This window comes from Pygocentrus nattereri, chromosome 16, assembly GCF_015220715.1.
Source record: "Pygocentrus nattereri isolate fPygNat1 chromosome 16, fPygNat1.pri, whole genome shotgun sequence".
In the NCBI taxonomy this organism is placed as follows: Eukaryota; Metazoa; Chordata; class Actinopteri; order Characiformes; family Serrasalmidae; genus Pygocentrus; species Pygocentrus nattereri.
The window spans coordinates 41,078,469-41,090,972 of record NC_051226.1 but is presented as its reverse complement, the minus strand read 5'-3'; the positions used below and the strand labels follow the sequence as shown (position 1 = coordinate 41,090,972).

At 39.3% G+C, this 12,504-nt stretch overlaps 1 protein-coding gene and 1 long non-coding RNA gene across 8 annotated transcripts in view; one reads left to right on the top strand and one right to left on the bottom strand.

Moving 5' to 3' along the window:
* LOC108416234 (NACHT, LRR and PYD domains-containing protein 12-like) overlaps positions 1-12,504 on the bottom strand; it is a 40,819-nt gene that overhangs the window by 24,139 nt on the left and 4,176 nt on the right. For 2 of the 7 annotated variants that reach the window (XM_037546147.1, XM_037546146.1), the window contains 8 exons: positions 11,154-11,282; positions 9,372-9,473; positions 7,943-8,044; positions 6,016-6,114; positions 5,813-5,890; positions 4,340-4,441; positions 2,691-2,792; positions 743-844 (listed from right to left, as the gene is read on the bottom strand). The exons of 1 other annotated variant lie outside the window; for it this stretch is intronic. In XM_037546147.1, coding sequence (XP_037402044.1) covers positions 743-844; positions 2,691-2,792; positions 4,340-4,441; positions 5,813-5,890; positions 6,016-6,114; positions 7,943-8,044; positions 9,372-9,473; positions 11,154-11,221 — 755 coding nt within the window. In that variant the 5' untranslated portion in view covers positions 11,222-11,282. Of the gene's footprint in view, positions 1-742; positions 845-2,690; positions 2,793-4,339; positions 4,442-5,812; positions 5,891-6,015; positions 6,115-7,942; positions 8,045-9,371; positions 9,474-10,064; positions 10,432-11,153; positions 11,283-12,504 lie in introns of those variants that run through there. 4 more of the 7 variants (XM_037546148.1, XM_037546150.1, XM_037546149.1 and 1 more) reach the window with 4 other exon arrangements.
* On the top strand, positions 6,288-7,114 carry LOC119265434. Its single transcript, XR_005131643.1, has 3 exons — positions 6,288-6,313; positions 6,523-6,581; positions 7,083-7,114. It is a non-coding gene; the product is annotated as an uncharacterized LOC119265434 (long non-coding RNA).

Genomic DNA, 12,504 nt, shown 5'->3' with positions numbered 1-12,504 from the left:
TGCAATCAGAAAGACTGTAGCTGATCTGTCTTTCAACAGAGACAGTATTCAGTCCTGTTTCTGACAATGCACATACATTTATATCTTTATGTAGTTTTTTATGAACATTTGTGTCAAAATAATTATTTCAGAAGGGCATCATATTTCTTTCAGTCACGTATCACAAATGACATCCAATGGTATCCAGAAGATGCAAGTCAAAGTTCTACTGCACTTTAAGTCAAATACTGCTTGAAATATAGAACCAGTCGTAACTGTTTGCATGTGAATTGCTGTCATTGACAGCTGAGTAAAGTAGTTCCTGTTAGATTCACTGAAGGAGAATTCCAGGGGAGATTTGAAAACTTCTCCCGTCTGTAAGATGTAAACAAAGTAATTCATAATGATTTGGCATGAAATGCTCAGTTCTACAGTCAGAACTGTTCACAGTGCTGGTGATAGGATAGTGTCTATATCTGTGTTGTAGTCATGGCGACGCCTGGTTCCCATCACCACCACTGTAAAGACGTCTGGACCGTTTCACACCGAACCCTCTGAACCTCTGATTACACCTCACACTCTGAGTTACGCACACATTTTGAAAACCGCTGAAATTAACCTTCAAGAAACCTGAATGAACTAAATGTAAACACCATGAATGTATTTAAATAACTGTCAGTCTTCTGCTGGTCTGTTATTTAGCATCAGGATTTTTTTCATTATGTAAATAAATGCTGATCCAAAGAGAGAAAGTGTGACCTACTGTTCCTCTGTGGGTAATTCATCTCTGAAGTTGTGAGGGGGGTCTTTAGACTGGTCACTCTTCATGGACAAACAACTGGGTCTGGATGAGCCTGGTCTCTTCCTGTAGAGCATTTATCACATGGATAACTTTTCATAGTCGATGTAAAAAATCTATTAATTTTAATTTATAACGTGATGTTGAAGGAACGCAAAAGGCAGAACTTGGAAGCGTGGAAGTTCAGCGCCCGGATACCCACACATAACGAAAACACAACTGGATGAACAAGAAATCTGACCGGCTCCTTCTGCATTAAAGCCAGTATGTCCAGTATGTCTCAGTGCGCTGATGTTCTAGTATAAAGCTCTGCTTTAAGCTTTAGCTCATCGCATTTTATCGCAGATGAGTGGCAGCAGCGTCTCATGTGTTCCAAACAAGAGCAGCGAATGACTGTCGTCCAGTTCACTCACCACATCGCTTTCATTTGATTTATAAGATTAATAAGATATTGAAAGTAAATTTATTTTGGATCATTACAAATACTTCACACTTTTATAGGGTTAGGGTTAGGGTTACACACAGTGAGAAAGATGCAGTGATAACTTTTATAACTACATCGCAGCCTCTGAATCGTAATCAAATCAAATCGGGAGGTGCCTAGAGATTCACACTTCTAATCTCCAGGCCCTACTGATCCTGGGTGAGCACTCTACCGCTGAGAACAATCCGGACAGTCCTTTTCCTCTTTGGCCCGGAGGACACGACGTCCAGGATTTCCAGAAACAGTGTGAAATGTGGACGCGTCAGACCACAGGACACTTTTCCACTCTGCGTCGGTCCATCTCAGATGAGCTTGGCCCAGAGAAGCCGGCGGCGTTTCTGGGTGGTGTTGATATGTGGCTTCGCTTTGCATGGCAGAGTTTTAACCTGCACTTGTAGATGGAGCGACGAACTGAGTTCACTGACAGTGGTTTTCCGAAGTGTTCCTGAGCCCATGTGGGAATATCCGTTACAGAATGATGTGGGTTTTTAATGCAGTGCCGCCTGAGGGGTCGAAGGTCACGGGCATTCAGTGCTGGTTTTCTGCCTTGCCGCTTACCTGCAGAGATTTCTCCAGATTCTCTGAATCTTTTGATGATATTATGGACTGTAGATGATGAAATCCCTAAATTCCTGCAGTTGCACGTTGAGAAACGTTTTTCTTAAACTGTTGGACTATTTACTCACGCAGTTGGTCACTAAGTGGTGAACCTCGCACGTCCTTGCTTGTGAACGACTGAGCCTTTCAGGGACGCTCCCTTTATACCCAATCATGACCCTCACCTGTTTCTAGTTAACCTGTTCACCTGTGGAATGTTCCAAACAGGTGTTTTTGAGCATTCCTCAACTTTCCCAGTCTTTTGTTGCCCCTGTCCCAACTTCTTTGGAACGTGTTGCAGACATCAAATTCAAAATGAGTGAATATTTGCAAAAAACAAAGTTTAACCGTTTGAACATTAAATATCTCGTCTTTGTAGTGGATTCAATTGAATAGAGGTTGAAAATCATCGTATTCTGTTTTTATTTCTGTTTTACACAACGTCCCAACTTCACTGGAATTGGGGTTACATATGTTATATTAACATGCAAATAGAAGGCAAACTGATCCGATTCTGAAGCATTTTGATTAAGTGAATGAGATTTCATGAACAATGCAAAATTTTCATTGATTACAACAGTTGATTTGACTAATTTTGTGACCAGCTAAGTTACCAAGCAGTTTTGCCCCCTGGTTGCATGGACGCAGTTTTGTTTGTAAACAGGAAAACCATCTATTTCCCAACTCCAGTCCATTATTCCCATCTGAAATCACCTGATTAGCAGATGCAAATGATACTCCGGTGCATGTGAAGCATGAAATCAATGCTGGGAAACAGTGAAAGAGATCTCAGAGATCTGTGAATGAAATCAGAGGAAAAGCATGAAATACCTTTCTTTAGCTGGTGAGTCTTTATTTCTGAAGTTGTGAGGAGGGTCTTTTGACTGATCACTCTTCATGGACACACCGCTGGGTCTAGGTGAGCTTGGTCTCCTGAAATATAATATGAAATGCATTGATGCATTTAGTCTGACAGATTCATGGATGTGTTCAGTTAAACACATTCAACCACTATAAAAACATACTGCATCTCTTAAAAACTAGGTGATTACTTCTGTTTAGCAATATAAATGGCACATACATGACACATGACATCAGTGGAAGAGTGTCAACATTGTTTTCATTTGATAAAGCAGAACCTATATGTCATGATTGGCCATGACATGTTTTTTTGTTTTCTTCAAGTTCTTCCTGGTCCTGCCCCCTTGTTTTCAGACCCTGCCCTTAATTACTTCCACCTGTGTCTGGTTAGCCACCTGTGTCTTGTTGTCCCTCGTTGTTACTTGTATTTAAGCCCTGTGTGTTCCACTGTGAGGTTGCTGGTCTTTGTTTGTGATGTTTGCATTGTATTGTTTGGTCTTAGAATTCTCGTGTGGTGTTTTGTTTCTTCCGGCCTCCATGATGTTTCCTGTCTGTGTTTAATTTAGTTATATCTGTCCCTAGATACTCCCATGTTGGCTCCTTGACCCTGACTATGGATTTGCCCTTAAAAAATCTCACTTATCTCAGAGTATGTGCCTCATCATCGCTCCCCAATGTTACAGTATTAAAATTTTGTAAAGCATTTTTATCACTGAGTTCACGTAAAGGAGTCGATAGCAGCAAATCTGTAAAGTATCTAATGTAATCTTTCTTTTTATTGCTTTCAAATTGTGCGGAAAGTTGGAAACTTTATGAAATGTGAATCCCAGAGATTTTTTTCCTGCACTCAGGCATGTTTATATTTAAGGAAAGCTAAAGTACCACAATGTCTGTCACCAGTTGTTAATTATGGGTCTATAAAGTTATGGGCAAGTGTCTCATTGAGTCATAGGGTTTTCAATTCAATTATTGTGAATAATAAGCCTTAGTATTAGTAATAAGTGTATGAATGAAGCACGCACATGTCCTGGAGGATACAGGCACATCCTTATGTACACAATTTAGGAATATCTTCAGTTCAGTAACCAGGTTTATTCCTTGCTTGGAATATCTTACTGGTGTTTGAATATGCTACTAGAATTTCACTTGATAAACCATTTTGTGGAGTTTGCATGTTCTCCCCGTGTCTGCGTGGGTTTCCTCCGGGTTCTCCGGTTTCCTCCCACAGTCCAAAGACATGCAGTCAGGCCGATTGGGTGTGCTAAATTGTCCCTAGGTGTGAGTGACTGTCTGTGTCTGTGTGTCTGCCCTGAGATGGACTGGCGTCCTGTCCAGGGTGTATCCTGCCTTCCGCCTGAAGACTGCTGGGATAGGCTCCAGCTCCCCCCCGCGACCCTGACGGAGAAGCGGCTTAGAAAATGGATGGATGGATGGAAACCATTTTGTTTCTCATAGGACTAACAAGTGCAGGGAAGCGTGGACAGCCAACACCAGTGTATCACTGTTATACAGTATGAGCTACTGCATGCATACACACACACACACACACACACACATATATATATATATATATAAGACTAACATCACTGTATATCACACATTGTAAAGGCTTGAAATACCTTTCCTGTGCAGGAAATTCTTCATTTCTGAAGTTGTGAGGTGGATCTTTTGACTGGTCACTTTTCATGGACACACTGCTGGTTCTAGGTGAGCCTGGTCTCCTGAAATATAACAACCATCTGATTGATGCATTTTGTTGACATTCACTACAAGAACCACATTCTGTTACTCCAAAATAGTACGGCAGGTGAGCAGGCTGTGAGGGATGAACCCTGACTTGAATTGTTGAATATGGATTCATCAGTCTGGTCCGTTTCTGATATTGATGCACATCAGCCAAACATGACTGATAAAGATTTGATACCCTTTTTTGGCTCCATTCACACCTATCATTAATATCTGTCCTGGGTTATCTGACCGTAAATGGATGGCACCTAGTCCAGGTGTGAAAAGTGTCTGCTGTGTGTTGATGACGTGTTGTGTTCTAATAACTCAGGTCACCTTCAGAGGTGGTCATTTATACTCTAACATCTGTACTCTAAATGCTAAATCATCCCAACAGCAATGAAATGAGCATCCTTCTTTCTTCAGAATTGTCAGGTCACACTTTACAGTGACGTATTTTACATTTCTGGAGCTTTAAATTCAAAGTACATTCACAGGAATGCTGGGTCAATGCTAAGAAACCTGAAAGTTTGACAGAAGTAATGGCGCCTAAGGTAACAGTTGCTAGAAGGTGATTAAAGGAGAAAATAAAATAAAATGGACGTTTAGAAACGACAGACAGCATCAGGATTATAATTGGCCATAACACAAAGTCAAATTATCTTCAGTTTTTTTGCTTTACTGCTAGTGAAGTTCTCACCACAGTCAAAACATCTGTTTAAATCTTCTCATAATTGTTTGCAGGAGGTCCCATAGATGCCCCTATAAACCCCCTAGATGCCCTTATGAAACCCCCTGGATGATCCAAGTCTGCTCTGTGTAAAGTAATAGTGAACAAATACAGCAAACCTATGTAATTTGGCTTCACTGCTTGAGTGCTTTTGGATACACTGTAAAAATCCAACATAGGAAAATTTAAACTTTTCATATCTTCAATATTTTAACATACAACAGCAACACTGTTTATTGAGATATTGAGGTTATTGTCACCTGCTGCGGTAGGTCAAGACTTTGTTCCTCTGTCATTGTTTTACCAGGAATCACACGATGGAGAGAAACGTATTGTTCTCAACTGAAAAGTTCTTTTATAGCTTTAAAGTACAAAAATTATGTTTTACTGTAAATGTTCAGCTCATGCGCTCTAATTCTTTGTTTGAGCTCTTAAATGTCCAACCAGTCTTATTATTTATTAGCACACAAACATAAAAGATCAATCTTTTGTAAGGAGTGTTTAAAAGGGCAGAACACTGCTGGCATTCCTCTGGCCCATGAAAACTGGAGTCTGATATATGAGCTGTAATAGGTGTGTAAATCATGAGTTGAGGTCATGCACCTCAGGGTGAGACTGGTGAAAACCATTGATGTACCTTTTAGTTTTGGGTATGTTTTTCTCTCTGAAATTGTGGGGAGGGTCTTTTGATTGATTACTCTTCATAGACACGCAGCTGAAAAAAGAAAAAAAGGATCTTCAATATTTTAATTTTTAATATTTAAATTCTACTTCTCTGACTAATTAAATCAGATATAATCCTGCATCTGAACTTGAGATCAATGGAAAAGTCTGAATTACCTTTCTTGAGTAGATTCTTTACCACTGAAGTTGTGAGGGGGGTCTTTGGACTGGTCACTCTTGAAGGACACGCAGCTGGATAAAGGGGAGTTTGGTCTCCTGTCACAATTACAGATTAGAGAGAGCATCGCTGTAAACACCATATGTAACGGTGTACAATAGTTGTATTAATGTTATGTTATGAAATTCCTGCTAAATGGGTTTTGGCACCACCCGCTGGTTGGTCAGCATATTACAGTTTCTGTATATATAGGTGATCGGTGCAGGCTCGGCAGTAGAATGGTTGCATGCTGCCGTGGTGAGTACAGCCTTGTATGTTCAGCTCAGCAAAACTGCAAAAGCTATGTAAAGCGTTGTAGTGCTCGACTTTTGTCCCTATTGTGTTGAAATACATGTCACAGAGACCAGTATACCTAGTTGGGCTCTTCCAAGATGCTTTATTTAAAGAGTTATAAATTCGAAGCTAAACCTGAACTGAACTGTGCTAACAATAGCCTGTTTCCTTAGTTGTACGCTGACCGAGGTATGAACAGAAACTTATACTGTGGTTGCCATACTCATTACAGGTATGTTCTATTCGTGTTTTTATGTATTTTCATGGTATGAATGAGCACAGCAATGCTAGCTGGTTTAACTAGCTTATTTTTAGTTCACCATGTGGTTTGGGTGCCATATTTTGTGTTCGCCACCAGATGGCACTATTTCATATTTTACCTTTTTGTTGATGTTCCACTAATTTAAAAAGGGATGATGTAGCTGTAAAATATAGTTCATATTGATACTGTGACAATTGACCCTGATGTGAATGTAAAATGTAGACTTGTATAAATCTTTTAAAAAAACTGAATATAATATGGAAACACAAGCACTTCTACCACTATACGATCGTAGCAATTTGTAAAGGTAATTGTATTATTGTCATGAATTATGTTCTTGGCATTGGTTTATTGTGGAGATGTATCTAGACTACTGTAGTCTCAGGCAGTAGAATGGTTGCATGCTGCCGTGTTGTACGCTGACCGAGGTATGAACAGAAACTTATACTGTGGTTGCCATACTCATTACAGGCTAATAAAAACTGCATCATCCCAATCCGGTGTCCATCACTGACCAGGGCAGACGAACACCCAATAGGAAGGGTCACATATACAGTATAAAAACATTCAAAAACTGATTCACAGCTTGACCTTTTCATTCAACACTTGGTTTTAGGAATAAGACACTCCTTAACAGTAATGCCATAACCAGCCAGCAGCTTATTGGAAGCCAGCAAGTGGCTTGATTAGAATTATTTACATTGTCCATCTTGAATACGGCTGAATTAATGACTATCACACAGGTTTGTTAAATGAGTCATCGATTAGTGTATATTTATTGAATTTAACTTACTGTAAATGAAATAAATAAATAAAATGAGGTGTGTAGAAAGGTTATGGTATATTTAACATGTTAAGTTGACTTTTTTCCAATATGTTAAGCTATCAGAAATTGTGCACTAAAGTTTGCATAATTCCATTTTCTATATGTAGGGGATGTCTTACCTTATTTTCACTTAAATTAATTAAAACTTAATTTGACCAGGGGTGTGTAAACATTTGCATACCACTGTACATGACTGCTATTATGCTGGAATGCTAAGGCTCCACAGCCAGCAACAACAAAAAACAAACCTCGTGGTTTCTTCAGACAATTATTCACAAAATTCATGTACAGAAAATAATTCTGATTACATGTGTCTGGTTTCTGTGTACAACTGGTTCAATTCTGAAAACAGCAGGCACTCCTATGATATACCCATCATACATAAGAGATAAGGAATAAGAACATTATGTCAAAGTTGTTTGTGATTATTTGATCAATAAACTTTTACAGGTATTAATATGTAACATCTTTTGAACATGAGACCAGTGACAAAGGTTTGAAATACCTTTCCTGAGCTGGTGCTTCTTCATTTCTGAAGTTGTGAGGGGGGTCTTTAGACTGGTCACTCTTCATGGACACACAGCTGGATAATGGTGAGCTTGATCTCCTGTTCACATTACAGGGCACAGATAAGAGCACAATACATGCCACAGTATATTGTGACTGAAAACTGACTTGTCACTCAAATATTAGTTATTACACTTTTACACCACGTTAGCCTGACTCCTAACAGTGCTTTTCTTGTGATTATGTTTTTCTTTGAGGAGATTCAGCAAATTTCAATTATGCTCAAAACTTGGTCTTTTTGTTGGAAATCATTTGCATTCATCAGTTTTCCAACAGACTTATTAATCTGAGTATATTTAATGTTCAACAAGTTAAATAGAATTCATTGCACTTTCCATCGAGTCACCAGTTTGGATTAGGGCTGTAAGTACTCGAGCCTGGACTCAGGGCTTGTCTCGGTCATTGGTCATATCCTGTTTATTTTCTGTTCTAAACTACCATTTAAAAAGTCTTAACTTCTAACTCATCATCTGATTTCAGGAACCGTTCCTGTCCACAAAACAAACATGTATGTACAAAAATAGGTCCGTAGTACTCGAGTCTAGTCTCAAGATGTTTTAATTGTCTCAGATTTGCATTGGATTTGGAAGTATTTGTGCTCTGATTCAAGTACTACAGCATTTGTACCACTACCAACATTTGTACATACATTTTATGCTTTGTGGAATGAATGCCCCTTCTTTATATTTTCCAGTAATTTTCACATGAAGAGCACTCGATTTTTTTAGGGTTTTGGTCTCAGGCCCCCTAAGACTCGGTCTTGATTCAATCTTGACTAATGGTGGTCTAGACGACAGCCCTAATTTGAACCACATTAGCCTACATGAAGGTACGTGTAAAAAACCACGTTTTGAAACCTCAGATCAAATCAGAGAATTGTTTTGAATGTTTTAGCATGACCATCGCTAACCACATGGATTCCTCACTTCCCTCTGTTTTATCTCTGGGACTCAGGCTCTCAGATGTCTTTGGTCAACTATTTTCATTGGGCTCTTGCTGCAGACTTTCTAAGGTGGAGTAGATTTAAACTCTTTAATTCAAAGTGCAATAAAGATATTGCAAGTAAGGGACCAGTGAAAGCAACCTGTTCTGGTACGTTCCGATATGATCTCTATTGTTTTTCAGTATGTGGGTTTGGCTGTAAACCAGTTTCTCCTTGTAAGGTATGAATGAATGAAAGAATGAATGAATACAGCAAGCATAAACCATGTGCCTTCACCGCTCCATTACTTTTGGATACACTAAGTGGCACTGTTAAAATCCAGCATAAGAAGATATGAATCTGTTAACTTATATCAAAACTGAATTCCGCCTGTTGACTATAATTGCGCATCTGAACTTGATATCAGTGGATAAGTTTAAAGTACCTTTCTTGAGTAGGTGTTCCTTCATTTCTGAAGTTGTGAGGGGGGTCTTTGGATTGGTTACTCTTCAAGGACACACAGCTGGATGAAGGTGAGCTTGGTCTCCTGTTACAGTTATAGAGCAGAGAAAGTAAATGACACCATATTTCTTGAGCACTATCCGTGTCTGAATATACAACCCTGTTTCCCAAAAAGCTGCGATGCTGTACAAAATGACAATAAAAGCTGAATGATGTGCAAATGATTTAAAGCCTATATTTAGTTGAAAATATTACAGGCTGTTGATATCAGTCCTATTCCAACAGCAACACTGTTTATTGAGATTGTCACCTGCTGCGGTAGGTCAAGACTTTGTTCCTCTGTCATTGTTTTACCAGGAATCACATGATGGAGATAAACGTATTGTTCTAAACTGAAAAGTTCTTTTATAGCTTTAAAGTACAAAAATGATCATGAAAAGCTCATGCGCTCTAATTCTTTGTTTGAGCTCTTAAATGTTCAACCAGTCTTATTATTTATTAGCACACAAACATAAAAGATCAATCTTTTGTAAGGAGTGTTTAAAAGGGCAGAACACTGCTGGCATTCCTCTGGCCCATGAAAACTGGAGTCTGATATATGAGCTGTAATAGGTGTGTAAATCATGAGTTGAGGTCATGCACCTCAGGGTGAGACTGGTGAAAACCATTGATGTACCTTTTAGTTTTGGGTATGTTTTCCTCTCTGAAATTGTGGGGAGGGTCTTTTGATTGATTACTCTTCATAGACACGCAGCAACAAAAGGATTTAGGTGACGAATCTAATTGTGAAATGATTGAACAGTCCTACCTTGACAGTCCAGAGTAGAATGCTTTTTGTTTCCATTCACCAATAGAACTCTAAATAGTTTGTGGTCACATCAAAATTATTAATACTGTCCTGAAAGTTTGCAGGTGTCTCTGCAAAATCAAATGATCTTTGGCATCTGAGTCACAGGGAAAAACTAATATATGTTTTATTACACTAAGAATAGCTCAGCCAGTTTCAGCCTTTCAACCTGTTCTTGGTTTTGGAGATGTTGTTGTTGTTGTTGCTGTTGTTATTATTGACAACAATAATAATCATGATAATAATAATTTAGGTCCATAAGTAACAGTCAAGGCCTTAAAACAGAATCTTGTGGAACACCACAATACACTCTTATACATTCAGAAAACTTTCCATTTACAGAAACAAACTGGAAGTGCTTGGCCATGTAAGATCTTAACTTAGTCCATTAAAATATCCTAGTCAATAAATGTGCTGCGCATGAGCGCATTCAAAGTCTGTGATGCACCACAGTGTAATTTCCTTTTTTTTTTTTTATTTAGAGACCTGTTCGCTATAATAAACACCTTCCCATTCACATTTAGGCCTCAGGCAGTATTTTGTGTTCATTTCATAACTTGTACTTACAAAGTATTAGTTAAAATAAGTTTGAACTATATAGGCTACTGTTTTGCTAAATCTATTGTAAAGTTGGTATGCAGGCTAAAGCTACATACATACTTTGTGTCAGTGCATCTGCCAAAAAATGCCAGGGACCAAGTTTTCAAGGCTTTTATCTGTGCTTTGAATAAAGTCTATCAGCTGATAATAAATTGGTAATATTAGATGAATATTCTTAAATAACTATGGACAATTAAAAGCAGATACACCCCTTGATTCTTGATCAGTCTCAATTATTTGGATACTTGAACATATGACTGTTCACACAGCAAGACTGAGACACATCTATACAGCTAGAGTGAGGTCACTCAGCCAAACCTTTGAATGTCAGCCTCCTCTGTGTCACTCATCGTAGAGGCATTATTCTTCTCAGACTTTGTTGCCATTGTTTCAGAAAGTTGATTGGCTACTTTTGATCAGCACAGGTATGCTGTGGAGGGAATCAATCTGTGGGGAAGAACAATAGATAGTCATTGTTTAACATGATTCAATTTTTGAGAAGATAAAAAAAATGCCTGGAAATGGTGGGTCTGAACATTTGATGAGTGCAGTCAGTCACAGGCTGCCCAAGTTCAAGTCACAACATGGTATATTGCAGTTCATGAATGACAGTATATTCAGTGGAGAAAGTGTTGTATTGTTGGGAAGAAAGTACTTGGACACAGTTGTACGTACCAAAATAACTGCATATCATATTAGTGACAAGGGAAAAAAATGAGCTCGGGTCTCTCATTGTCAACCAGCAGGATGTACAAACATTGGCATTTCTAATAAAGTGACAAGTGAGTGGAAATAAAAGTGGAAAAGTTAGTGGAAGCACAATGTTCCAGTGGTTGCCAGGGTGTTGCTATGATATTCCAGATAATTGCAATGTAGATGCATGACTCCAGTGCCCTTGAGCATGACAGCTAACCCCCAATTGCTCCCCAGGTGCCGTGGATAGGGCTGCCCACCGCTCCGGGCAAGTGTGCTCACTGCCCCCTAGTGCGTGTTCACTAGAGTGCATGTATGTGGGTGTTTCACTGCACAAATGCAGAGGTCTAATTTCACAGTGTGCAAACACAGAGACAAATGGGTCTCAATTCTCACTTTCCCTCCTCATCCTCCTGGATTTGTCTGCTGCATTTGACACTGTTGACCATGGCATACTCCTCAACTGGCTTCATCACTCCATTGGACTCCTGGACACCACCATAAACTGATTTCAGTCTTATCTGACTGACAAAACAGAGTACTTAACATATGGAAAGGCAAGATCCCAGACACACACTGTGAGCAGCGGAGTCCCCCAGGAGTCAGTCCTAGGCCCCATTCTCTTTACTATATACAGTACATGCTTCCCCTTGGCCATGTCATTAGTCGCCATGGAATTTCATTCCACTGCTATGCTTTTGATGTAGAACTCTACCTTTGAATTGATGCAAACTCCTCTGTAGCCTCTTCATCATCAATGCCATCATCACAACTTGCTGCCTGTCTAGAAGATATTCAGGTGTGGATGGAACACAACTTCCTCCAGTTGAACAGTGTCAAAACAGACATAACCAGTATTACATTCTCCGGCCACAACATTCCACTCTCCTCATCAGTCTCCAATCTTGGTGTGAGGTTTGACCCTCAGCTCACTTTCGAGGCCCATATAAAACATCTCCTTTCACCACCTCAGAAA